At 41.3% G+C, this 12,681-nt stretch overlaps 1 protein-coding gene across 1 annotated transcript in view; it reads right to left on the bottom strand.

Annotated features, from left to right (window-relative positions):
* Positions 1 to 2,613: 2,613 nt before the first annotated feature.
* The window catches only part of LOC125450671 (low-density lipoprotein receptor-related protein 2-like), a 160,715-nt gene continuing 150,647 nt past the window's right edge, over positions 2,614 to 12,681 (bottom strand). Inside the window, 16 exon segments of the mRNA XM_059642582.1 lie at positions 2,614 to 2,726; positions 2,911 to 2,979; positions 3,322 to 3,429; positions 3,901 to 4,041; positions 4,622 to 4,760; positions 5,147 to 5,286; positions 5,363 to 5,478; positions 6,063 to 6,287; positions 6,401 to 6,575; positions 6,711 to 6,836; positions 6,931 to 7,050; positions 7,738 to 7,857; positions 7,934 to 8,056; positions 9,621 to 9,992; positions 11,213 to 11,335; positions 12,450 to 12,569. Of these exon segments, the coding sequence (XP_059498565.1) occupies positions 2,614 to 2,726; positions 2,911 to 2,979; positions 3,322 to 3,429; positions 3,901 to 4,041; positions 4,622 to 4,760; positions 5,147 to 5,286; positions 5,363 to 5,478; positions 6,063 to 6,287; positions 6,401 to 6,575; positions 6,711 to 6,836; positions 6,931 to 7,050; positions 7,738 to 7,857; positions 7,934 to 8,056; positions 9,621 to 9,992; positions 11,213 to 11,335; positions 12,450 to 12,569 (2,330 nt within the window).

The following is a 12,681-nucleotide window of genomic DNA, read 5'->3' as shown; positions in this document are numbered from 1 at the left end:
CAGAACAAGCAGTTGGCTATTTAAACCAGAGAACAAAAAAGGTATTTCATTCAGGAAGTCTTTGGCATTATCCGGTCAATGATGGAATTTCTAATTAGTGTTCAAAACTGACCAAGACTGATTTGTTTCTAGATGTGATAAAGGATAAACTGAGAGACTGAATGCATGGAAGTATCTAGTTCAAATCAGACTGATCTACCCACAGGACAGTGCAAAGCTTTTGTTCTTTGGTTTACAAGAGATTTATGGTGGAAGTTTAAGAAACCAAAACTCAGATGGATTGGTGTCAGATATACACAACACAATGATCCTTTGGTCCAACTCATGAGTTCAGGATGTCTGGTCAGCATCTAGTACCATAGCCCTCAACCCTTTCATGTACCCCTCCAGATGCCATTTGAATTTAATAGTTTCACTTTTGTGAAGTGGTAGTGCTTATATGAACTGCCATGAGGAACAAACCTTTCCTCTCCCTTAAACTGTCTAGTTTTGGACTTTCCTCCCCACCCTTGAGAAAAGGCCTGGCTAGTTAACCCATCCACATCCTACCATTCAACCACTAGTGACAATATCCCCAAACTATTCTGGAAGCTAGTCCTAGCAACATCCTTCTACAGTTTCTGAACACCCTGCTTATAGTGTTCTGAAAGTGACCGTATGTCCTGTACAGCCTAGTGCCCCAAATCCTACAGTAACATGCTGACCAATAGAGAGAGATCACCACTCAATACCTGCTGGGGAGACTGGTTCAGGTGTAACACTTCCCAGGACCCTACCATTAGTGTGCAAGTCCTGGTGGATTTGCATGACCAAAATGTAATGCCTCAAAAATTATACTCCATCTGACACTGTTCACCCAAGGAGCAGATCAGACAGTGCCCATTGTACAGAGGTAATCTTCACTGTCTGCTACCTTTTGTCTTGGGTGACTGGATGTGAATAACAGATCAAGCCCTCAGATGACCAAAGCAGCAGTGCACGCTGCACTGATCCTTGAGGCACACTGTTGGTCACAGGCCTCTAGTCTGGAAGAGCCACCTACCTTTGAAGATGTTTGCATCCAATTGACTAGCTGCCCAGATGCTGTGTGACCAAATTTTAACCAGTCTGTGCAACATTAAGTTCATTATAAAACATCTACTGTGTAGAATATTTTGTCTTGCTAACCTTTAAAGAGGTGATGTGATTGTACACAGTCATGCTGTCTGTCCATAATGGACACTTGTCTTTTCCAAAGTCACGTAAATCCTGTCCCTCAATCCCCTCCAACTTACCCACCATTGGTGGGTGGCTCTGGTCTAGAATTTAGGCTTTTCCTTACAGCCCCTCAGTAAGATAGGTGTCAACTTCTAGCACCCTCATCTTGACCACAACCTCCTAGTCTTCTCCAGAAGAGAAGCCTAATCAAGTTCAGGTAGTCATCTGCCTTTAAAAAAATGTCTGGGAAGTGAGTTCTAAGGTACCACTATTTCCAAGCTCTCTAGCTTCCATCATTCTCCACAGCAAATCCTGACTATCAACCTTGCCTGTCATTCCACAGATGGCTATGATCTTAGAAGTGCATTCTCTCCATCTGGACTGGTCTTTATGGTCTTGAATCCAAAGAGCCTACAAACTCAGTTTTGGAGAAGCTATGTCCTTCCTGACCTAAAACTTCCCTTCAGTACATTCCTACTGTCCTTTAGACTAGGGATTGTCTTGATCCTAGGTGTCTAGACATGCCTACTTTCTTGACTAGAGCCCGAATCATCTAGCACTCCTACACTGAACAACTCCACTTCACAATAATGGGAATATGTCTGAATTGTTATTGGATCATTTTGCAGCTGAGGGATAGAGAATTAACAATTTCATTTAGAGTTAGAAAAAAGTTCCCACTCAGTAATTGGTTTAGGGATAGTGGGAGGCAGGTGGTATATGACAGGATGTTATTGACTTATGGTAGTCTACTCATTAGTTGTAGAGTAGGGTTAGAAATAGATGAGCTATTGTACACCAATAATATACTGCAAATAAAGTTCATGACACCACCTGACTACATGTTTTCCTCTACTCCAGCAGACCTCAGTGCAGGCCATTATAGGAGATTTACTATAAACAGCAAGTTAGCCCTAACATGGGCTTGTGAATGCAAGTTACAAACATGACTTTGACAGACATTCATATCTGATTTGTTACAGGAAACAAGCAACACCACATCAGGTAAAAGAACCATTTTGAATCATGTTTTTGCCACCATTTTCTGAAGATACACCAAAAAAAGAGTGTAGATAGATAATTCTACTGAGCCAGATTAAAATCTAAGTTTGAGATAACATGGTTTAGAGCTGGATGAACAGCAGTAACACTTTGGGTCTGGATCCTTCATTTGTAGGTTGTCTGCCATCTTGCAAAAAAATTAAGTTCAGGTGTGAACTTGAACTGCTTTAGTGGCTTGTGCCTTAAGGGCCTGTTGGAGCCACAGTTTAGCTGCATGCACATGCAGAGCTACACAATTGGTTTCATTACTGGATTTGTAATAAACAGCACTAAAACTGAACAAAGTAGAGGATCAGATGCTGTTAAAACAATTAAGACAGACAATATAGATGCCAGTTAACAGTGGAATTTTATTTAGTCAGATTTACGCTGAAACACTGGATTTTCAAAACTGATGTACTGCACATTCTTCTTTTGCCAGGACTGCCAACCAAAGTAGCTGACAAAGCCAGTTATTGTCAGAAGGGCTGTATTTGGAAAAAATAAGCATTAGCTACGCCAAAAGGGACAATGTAATTGTGTTTAAAAGGAGCAGTTAACTAATTTTTAGGAAAGTCAGTCAGTTAGTGAGCCAAGTCCTACAAACTGCTTCAAACTAAAAGCTGGACTACTTTAGGACCCAAAAAAGGATGTCAAGCCAAGTGTTCTTACCAAGAATAAAAATGACCCAAACAGCTGTAGACCCTTGTGACTTTTCTTCACGTGAAGGTGACTTGACACCTGGGGTGATAAAAGTTGACATTTTACTTTAAAAACATTGCAGCATACCAAAGACTTTCCAAAGTATTAACTATGCACAGCAAGAGACCTTTGTCAAATAGGTCAGCATCACTAATTCATCTTTAGTGTGGCTTAGTTTTTGGAAGCAAGACTGTAGTTTAACACCTATCCAGGCATTGAAGCATGATGCAGAAAAAACCCCAAGAGAAGTTCTTCTTTTCTAAAGGGGGCTTTGAAACAACTTAGTTTTCTGGAGTAAAGCCAAATATAGTTGACAACAAACCATGCTATTGTTCCAAGTTACTGAAAAGGCTTGGACATGCTAGTTAGTATTCCCATTACCTTTAGATGTAGCTAAGATGGTTGGTGACATGGTAGACAGACCGGAGGAATATTCAGGGGCAACACTGGAAGCCATTGTAGACACATTTGCTGCTGTAGGTGCAGTTACTGTAAAACAAACCAGCATGTTCATTGTAAAATTAAGACAGAGTTGAAACTGTCAGACAGACACCTATAACTAGGTAAGCACCAACTACTTCCCCTCCCTGACCCCTGGCAATCAATAGGTAATTAGTCTACTAGTCTACTGGGCCCCCCTCAAACAGGCACTGGCTCAACTAGAGGGTCACTATCTTTGGGCAGGAGGATGAAGAAAAGTTGAATTAAACCATGTCTTTCAACTGAAAGAGTGTTTGCTTTTGATAGCAAGGTGCTAGGTTTGAAAGTTAGTTGTTACAGTTTGAGATGTGCCTCATGTACCAGTGTGAAGGGGCACATACAATCATTGCCTGCCATCTCTTCAGCTCACTTTCACCACAGTTGGGCCAGATTGGAACCAGGGTAATGTGGGCCTGGCAAAGGGTTTGCTACAAGGGATCATTTCAGGTGCTGCATTTTTTAAAAAAGAAACAAACATACTTGGTTGACACTGTTGTTCATCTTTGGTCAACTCCATTCCAGTTGGGCACACACAAGTATACTTTGCTGATTGACTGTTGATTTGAGGAGCAGGAAGACACATGTACTCGCAGACTTCATTTTGGTCACACCAGTTTTTTCCTGGGAATACAAGATTGCAAGTTAAAAAAGTTAGAAGTGTGTATTCTAGTTTATAATGCATGGTTGTTGGGATCATAACGTCTGTCTAACTTCATTATGACCCAGACAAGTGTTGGAGTTAGCTGACAGTATTGTTCTTTTGACAACCTATTGTAACAAACTGGTTGTCTAAACCATTGCTCTATTGCACCACTAAATCTGACCAGGTGATCATGGCAGGTAAATTGGTTTACAGAATGACAGGTTAGAACATATTCTTGCATATCAACTGGTATGAACTCTAGTTATATGAGCAAATCCTGCTTCATAGCTCCTTCTTCCATTGCCTGAAAATGGAGGTTTTCTATGCTAGTCAGTTGGAACACAGGTTAGAGGTAGGGATAGATATCAGAAGAGTGTTTGATGGTGATATGAGTCCTTATGGATGAGAGATATTTAGCACTTCTGGTTGAGTGTTGCTGCTCAGGTCAAAAAGCCTACCATGATTGAACACAAGCTGGGTAACAGTGAAAGTTTTAGAAAGTATATTAGTTGAATAAAGACAAAAATTGCACCCTCAATGTGGTTCCAGGTTTCTTACCAGGTGCCTGAATAAGCTCATGATAAACAATGATATCTTGAGCATCAACATTTGAAGCCAAAGCTTGTACATTATTGCCTGTGTACTTGTTGGCTCCATAAACTGCTTTGTTGTCTGCATCAACCCAGAATACATGATCCTACAAAAAAGATAAAGGGAGAGATTAACAAAGATGCCAGCTTTCAACTCAGACAAGATGTCAAGTCTAACTTTTAAATTGGCTATGTAGTTTATAAAAACAGCTTTACTTGGTAACATTAAAGCAGAAAGAGCCACAATTTGATTCTGAAGTGTTTTGAATGGCCAGAGTACAATTGCCCACTTCCACAGCAAACTTCAATCTGGTTTGTTCCCCATCAATTAAATCCTCCAAAAACAGAGGACATTCTATAGAGTGCAAAACCCAGCATTGAAGCGGCTTTGATCAGTTGTGAACTTTAAATGGGAAAAACTGCACTCTTAGAACTGGAACATCAAGTTGTGGCCTTGTCAAAAAACCATGCTCAAAGCACATTAGATTCTTACCTCAAATAAGGCAACTGCACAGGGATGTGCTAGGAATTTTTCTGACTGCAATACTGTTCTTCTATTCTGACCATTCAAGTCTACACTTGCTATCATGTGCAATTTTGCATCAACCCAGTAGAGACGACTTTTCACAAAGTCTGTGAAGAAAAAGTGCTGTTTAAAAATACAGCTCAAAAAACTGGTCAAGTTCACTTTCTTGCATGAATTACTTACCAAGTGAAATGCCCTTTGGCCACGCAATCTTAGTGGAAACCAAGAGCTGACGATTAACACCATTCATGCCAGCTTTTTCAATCTTTGGGGCACCCCAATCTGACCAGTAGATAAACCTTTAAAAGTCATAAGAAAATGCCCATGAATTGCTCATTGGACAGCATGTTTATTTTGCATTTCAGATGTGGTTAATGTTCCCCATTTTGACTGCATCACTGAAACCGAGATTGGAATGCCACTTCATAATGTGCTTCACAGCCACAATACTGACTTTTAGTGACAATCTTGGCTCTAAGTCATGCCTCATTTAAGGCCAGCATTAAACAGCTAGGACTAACTGGGATTGGTGTTTTAAAGTGATCTTGCTCAACCAGTTTCTGCAAGCTGTGTAACATTTGTTCTTGCATCATGCCACAATTAAAACTTGTTTAAACACTAACTGAAAGCTGTTTCCACCACCACCACCCCCTCCACACCCAATTTTGGTGCACTAGCACCAGCTTGTGCAATTGAGGTGGTGTCCATTTTAGTTTGCCTTTTAAAGATTAGGCTGATGCCACTCTAGAATTGGCAGAGATTTAGCCCTGCTTTGCAGGTTGGTTATCTGCAGTGCCTGATATTGTTTTGAATGGCATTTAAAGCCAGAGTGCAGTTTTGTACAGGTCAGCTTTATTACTCATATGGTGAAACAATACAATACCCATTTAGTGGATCAACAGCTATTGAAGCTGGTTCCCTCAGGTCAGTGTCAAAGAGGGTGATCTTTCTCTTTCCATCAAATGTAGCCACAGATATAGTATTGGTCCCACGGTCAGTCCAATAGACATTTTTATAGATCCAATCCACTGCAATTCCTACTGGAATTTGCAAGTTGCCATTGATCTCGAAAATGCTAGCTTCATCAGCACTTTCATTCATGACCATGCTGAAAAATAAAATGCACAGTATTTAAAGCAAAGTGGATTCCAAGTGGACCCACAGGGAACTGTTCTTTGCACAGCTGGTATTGAAGCCAGTTACAAGCAAAGTGTGTCTTACCTGAAAATTGCCTGCTGGCTCACATCAGCCCAGAAAATCCTCTGCTCTGCAATATCAGCATCTAATGCCACAGCTTTTCTTAGATCTTTAGCAACTTGTGTATACTCTTGGTGATGCAGTCCCAACTTCCGAATATCGTGGTGATTTACAAAGATCAAACATGGCTCCTCTCCTCCTAAAAAGATATTGGAAATGTAATCTCACTAGAGTGAAGAGCACTATTGAACAAAAGTGCTTAGCTAGTCTCTAACTTAGCTAAAACAAATCATGGACCAAAACATGATTATCACTGTCCAAGCACCATACTTGCCTGCAGTCTTACAGGCTCCAGTAGCTGGATCTGAGATATATCCAGCATGGCATTCACAATTGTAGCTTCCTTCTGTATTGATGCAGATCTGGCTGCAGGATCCAGGATTGAGACACTCATTTATATCTGGAGATTAAGAATAGGAACACCAAGCTTTCAAGTAAAAGAGTTCTGGTTGGCTAGTTATCAAATTGAAAAAGGTTAGAAACAAAGTTACTACCTGCACATGTTTTCTGGTCAATTAGTTCAAAGCCAGTAGGGCATTCACATTCATAACCAATGACAAGATCATGACAGAAGTGAGAGCAACCACCATTCTTCTTCAAACATTCATTTTGATCTGCAGAACAAAGTGAGGTACATTAAAATACTGGGAGCAACTAGAACCAAGTTTGTTGTTTAGTGCATGGGGCATCTGCAATCAAGGGGACAAGTTATTCTATAAAACATGAGAAACTATTTCCACTCAAACTAGGAATTAGGACAGCCTTTGAGTCTTCAGATTGGAGATCCAAGAATGGATGTTGTCTATTAGACTGCTGTGCAGAAGCAGGCTACTCAGCCCATCAATTTTCCACTAACCCTTTAGCACCTCAGCCAGACCCCACCCTTTGAAGGCTGCATTTCTCACGTCTAATCCACCTAGCCCTCATTCCTAGACACTATGGCAATTTAGCATGCCCAAATCCACTTTAGAAGCACAATCTTTCAACTGAAAGGCAGAGAAACTCAAACCAGATAAGGTAAGAATGTCTGGAGTTTGCAGTCATGTGGTGAGCATGGAATGCAGGCCTCTGGTACTGTGATAACAGCACTAACTGCCAAGCTGCCTTTGAGTGCAAGTTAGTTAACTAGGACAATGAATTACAAGTTAGAAATTTCTAGGTAAGAGAATATAACCAATCTGAACATTAGATCTATTCATCTCCAATGATTAGCATCAATTTTTAAAAACAGCACAGGTTAAGCAAGTTGTTCTTTAGTACCTCTGGCTTCTCTAGAAAAGACTTTTACATTGTTCACTTACTACATCCATTAAGTTCATCACTCCAGTCTTTGCAGTCCTGCTGGTGGTTGCATACTAAGGTGATGTTTATGCATTCACCACTTTTGCATCTAAAGTCAGTAGGTCCACTGCATTCAGAAACTGGAGCAACAGGAAAAAAGTTAGAATATTGGAAAGAGTTGTGCTAGTTTAATCAAGGCAAGATCCGTTCACCTACTTTTCCTGCAGTTGAATTCATCGCTGCCATCATGACAGTCCCTAAAGAAGTTGCATTTCTTGCTCCTGGGAATGCAATTGCCATCACCACAGCGGAACTGATCAGGTTGACATGTTTGAAGAGCTGAAAATCATAAGCAGACTTGTTGGTAAACTAGGACAGTTCAGAAATTTGGGTTGTGACATGTCTGCTAAACATGTTTAAGACTGATTTGTTCTATTGTCATCTCAGCAAGTCTGTGCCAAGATTTTTGCTGGTTCTTTAAAGAGGACAGAACAATGCCACATGGGAGGCTCATGTATTGGGGTAATTAATGCTCAACTAGTTTTTGATTGATTGGCAGAATGTAGACAATTGCAGTATGTCATTAACTAATTAATTCAAACCCATACAGTCTTGGGCGGCTCATCTGACAAAATGCTAGAGTTGAACACAAAGTGGCAACTTCAACTTGGACAACTGTCCAAGTCAGCATCTCATCTCCAGGTGCTTGGAAGCCAATATGCTCATTGGGCTCAAGGGCAAAGTTGCAAGGGGCTCAGTGCTTGTTTAGCATACCCTTGGGATCAACCTCATCTTGGATCTTGTTATTTGATTGCTCATTCACTTCAACACTTGTTGCTAAATTATAATGTGCCTTCAATGAAAAGGGTGGCATTGGAATACAGGTAAGGAGTCACTTATAGGACCTTGAGACATGGAGCTATGACATTTCTGCAGACCTGATGCAGAGGAGCAGAGATTTCTTGTAGAGGGTGAAAGGCAAGTAGAATTAAGACTTCAGGTGGTCTACTTCAAGTGTAGTGTAGTCTTAGATAGCCAAATTGCCTACAGCAGTTCAGTGCTTAAAACAGGTGTGCCATTTAGTGATTACATTTGCTATTCACTACAAAAACTCTCAAGTCACTTGCTTTCCAAAATCTTGAGGGCAGTGGTTGTGGTATCAATTAAAGCCAGTAGTTAAGTGAGCAGAAAAGCCTCAATCTATAGTCTGAGTGAATTCTAGGAGTGAAGGAAGTTCAGTGTTGAGTAACTTGGGCTAAGAAATTTCAGTACCTGCCATAAGGAATGCAGACTTGCAAACAATTACTCATAGGCAGGTTCAGACTTGCTCAAGGGTTGCCTCCAGAAGCAAGTGAAATATTTTCAGGTCAGAGATAATGGAACTTCCTTCTACACAAAAGATCACGTGTAGATAAAATAATTTCCTGCCCAGCTTGACAGAGGACCCCAATTCTGCAAGTTTCAGCCTAGTTAAAAGTTTCCTTCATGGGTGTGCTGTAGTCTTATTTTATTGTATTTAAATTTTGCCTGAGGGTGTGTCTTAGTTGCATTAAGTATTTCTTTCCCAATGCAATCCTGGAAGTGCAGGTTAATATGGCTGTCAATTTTACAATTACTTTCATATACTGGATGGGGTGTGGGGGTGTCTAGGGAGACACTATAGGATGTGCCCAGTAGAGTACTGCCTCAAAAGTAGTGAGGCAGTAGTCTAGAATTCAAAAAACCTTATTTTTGTGGTTGAATTTGCAGCCAATATTGCAACATCTACAGCTTCTGCTCCAAAATTTGCCATTTGATTTTACTTTCACTGCATTAAATTATGCCATTGAAACTGAATGGGAAGGCAACTAGGTTACATGCAAGGCTACAACCCCAATAAAGGGAGTGCAAATAGTCTACTTACGGCAGTTTGTCTCATCACTTCCATCTCTGCAGTCAGTATCACCATCACAGTACCAGCGACTTTGGATACATTCACCAGAACCACACTGGAATTCATTAGGAGCACAGATTACAGGAGGGGGGATTGTGTGCCCACAGTGTTCTGGTGACTCGTCAGATTGGTCAGTGCAATCCACATTGCCATCACATACCCAGCTAGAGGGTATACACTCTGAACTGTTGCAATGAAACTCATGAATGCCACAGATGTGAGAAGGGCATTTCTGTTCATCACTTCCATCAACACAGTCATCCTCACCATTGCAGACAAATGTTCTGGAAATGCAACTGCCACTGAGACATGTGAACTCTTCTGGACTGCAAGTGATTATGCCTGTTAAAAAAAGTGTTGGTTAGACTGCAGTTAGAATCATTTGCAGAAACTTCAACTGTAGATGAACAAAGTGAGGCATGCTAAAAGCTTGGGGGTGGCAGGGGTGAACAACTGGTTTAGAATTCAGTGTTGACAAGGGGTGAGCCAAGAACCTACACCACAAGAATTGATGTAGCAGGCTAGAGTTGAAGGTGGGTTCTACACTATACAACCTGAGGTTCACATTACTGGGGCTTCAGATTCAGTTTAAGACTGGTATAGTTCTTTGGGCTAACATTGAACCTGAACTAAAACTGGCTTGTTAGCTCTTGGTTTCTGGAGGGATGAAGTGTAAATTGTGCATCAATTCTTCAAAAAGTCTTAGTGGAGCACCCCAGTCAGTATTCCAGTATGAAATACACTAGGAGCAAAACTGGTCATGTTTAGCTACCAATCCCTAGAGAGTTAACACTTAAATACCAGATACAATGAAGTCTTAATTGACAGATCTCTGACCCAAGGCAGAAAACTTGAAGCTGTGGTATTTGTTAGTGAAGGGGTAAGCAACTGAACAAAAACCACCTGTTGGCATGGCAAGGGTGCAGCAGGTGGGGAAGGTGAGGTGAGAACAATTTTAGTACATAATTTGACTAGAAGTCAGATTTAACTGACTTGTGCCATGTAGCCACATCAGGTTCTAATAGGAGTCTGCTTCATCTGGCATCAGCCCACCTTAAGCCAAAGCAGTTAAGGCTTACTATTGCAATGCCATTCTGGAAGCACTTCCATTGCATGGAAATTAGTTGACCTGCAGCAGCCATCAGTTCTGTACTCCGTGCACTAAATTTGGCCACAAACTAATAGTTATAAATTTAAACTATAGCCAGAGACTTTCTCCAGGGCAGGATTGACTGCCATGAGGTGGGAGGGGGGCACGCAGGGGGTGCCATAGTTTTATGGTGTTAGGAGGAAGGTAGAGGAGATGTCAGAGGGAGGTTCTTCACCCAGAGAGTTGTGAGCACATGGAATACTTGGCCAGTGGTAGTTGTGGAAGCAGAGTCATTGGTGACATTTAAGCGACTGCTGGACATGCACATGGACAGTAGTGAATTGAGTAGAGTGTAGGTTAGGTCATTTTTGGATTAGGATTATTCCATGGCACAACATCATGGGCCAAAGGGCCTGTGCTGTACTGTTTGAATGAATTTACCCCACTTCAGGGAAAGCACAGGCCAACTTACCACAGCCAGCTTCATCACCACCATTACTGCAGTCCTTTTCACCATCACATCTCCAAGCGACAGGAATACACTGAAGTGACCCTAGACCACAGCTGACCTCATGGCCAAGACAGGTTATTTCATCTGAAATCCAAAAAAGTGCCAATACCATGAAAATTCAGAATACCAAGTTAAAGACTGGCACAAAAGAAACTGCATGGACAAGAGTTTAGCAGCATTAAAACACTTCATTTGGAAGTGCATACAACTGAAAGTGGCTGGAAACAACTTTGGAACGTCTAGGCTCAGGATTATTATAAGACAGGAGGCTGTCAATGGCTGGATAGTGATGACTGCCGGTGCCCATGTAACTCAACTGCCATGAGACAGGCTGCATTTGAGCCTGGAGTGTAGGAGAAAAGTGGCTTGTGTAGAGTGAACACTAGTTATATTTAAGATATTTGGACAAGTTCAAAAAATGTTACTTGGAAGGATAGGTGTGAAAAGCCAGATAGGACTGGTCAGACCCAAGTTTTGCCTCCACTGTATGACTGATTTGTCTGGGGTAGTGGACTTCAGATTTGCAAAGTCAAAGGCAACAGGCAAGTGTTTAGCCAGGCTTGGTGCAAACTGGTTGCCAACCCAATAGTTAAAATCCAGCCATTGAGAATCCTGTATTCAGGATAGGCTAGAATAGCCAAGGTAGTTCGATAATTCTGCTACTAAATCAAAGTAAAGTCTCAAATGATGAGGAAAGCAAGAGTGCTGTTTTGTTAGGTGCTTATGCCTACAGTCCTACTTGCATCCAGGAAAAAACAGACAAGGTTAATAGAAAGTCTTAACTGACATGGTGCTGTCAAGTCAAACAAAATCAACAGAATTTGATATGCTGCAGGGGTCTTTCAAGCTTCTGTTGGAAGAGCCATTTAGGCACTACATTGCTGTTTGTAATCCCAGCCACAGGAGCAATGCCTAAAACCCCCTTGTTTGGAGTACTGTACTACATGAGCAAGATTGCTGTTTAAAAGCATATATTTGAAGTCAGTGCATTTGCAATCTGTCATGGACCCAATTACTAGCTACACAACTAGGAGGAAAGTGGCCTGAGTGCTAGTATGAAAGCATCTCATTAGTAAGCATTTGCATAGCTGAAAAGTTAGCTAGGACAGGTAAATCTGATCATTGGAGGTTGAATTCTAGGTTGGGTGGGGAGGAGGAGAATGTGTGCAGGGGAAGGGAGAAGAGAAAAGCCACTTACGACAGACTTCTGCCAGCTCATCAGATCCATCTTCACAGTCAGCTTTACCATCACACAGCCACCTACTGGCTATGCATTGTCTGTTGTTGCACATGAAGTCAGATGTTCCACAGGTTGCAGCTAGGAAAAAATTAAGACAGCATTGTTATAGTCAAACTTTTCATCTTGGGAGGCCTGTTTCAGAATTGTACAGTCCTAAACAAGATACCCACTTAAAGTGTCTGAGGAAAGT

Source organism: Stegostoma tigrinum, chromosome 3, assembly GCF_030684315.1.
Source record: "Stegostoma tigrinum isolate sSteTig4 chromosome 3, sSteTig4.hap1, whole genome shotgun sequence".
In the NCBI taxonomy this organism is placed as follows: domain Eukaryota; kingdom Metazoa; phylum Chordata; class Chondrichthyes; order Orectolobiformes; family Stegostomatidae; genus Stegostoma; species Stegostoma tigrinum.
This window is presented reverse-complemented; position numbering and strand designations above follow the sequence as displayed.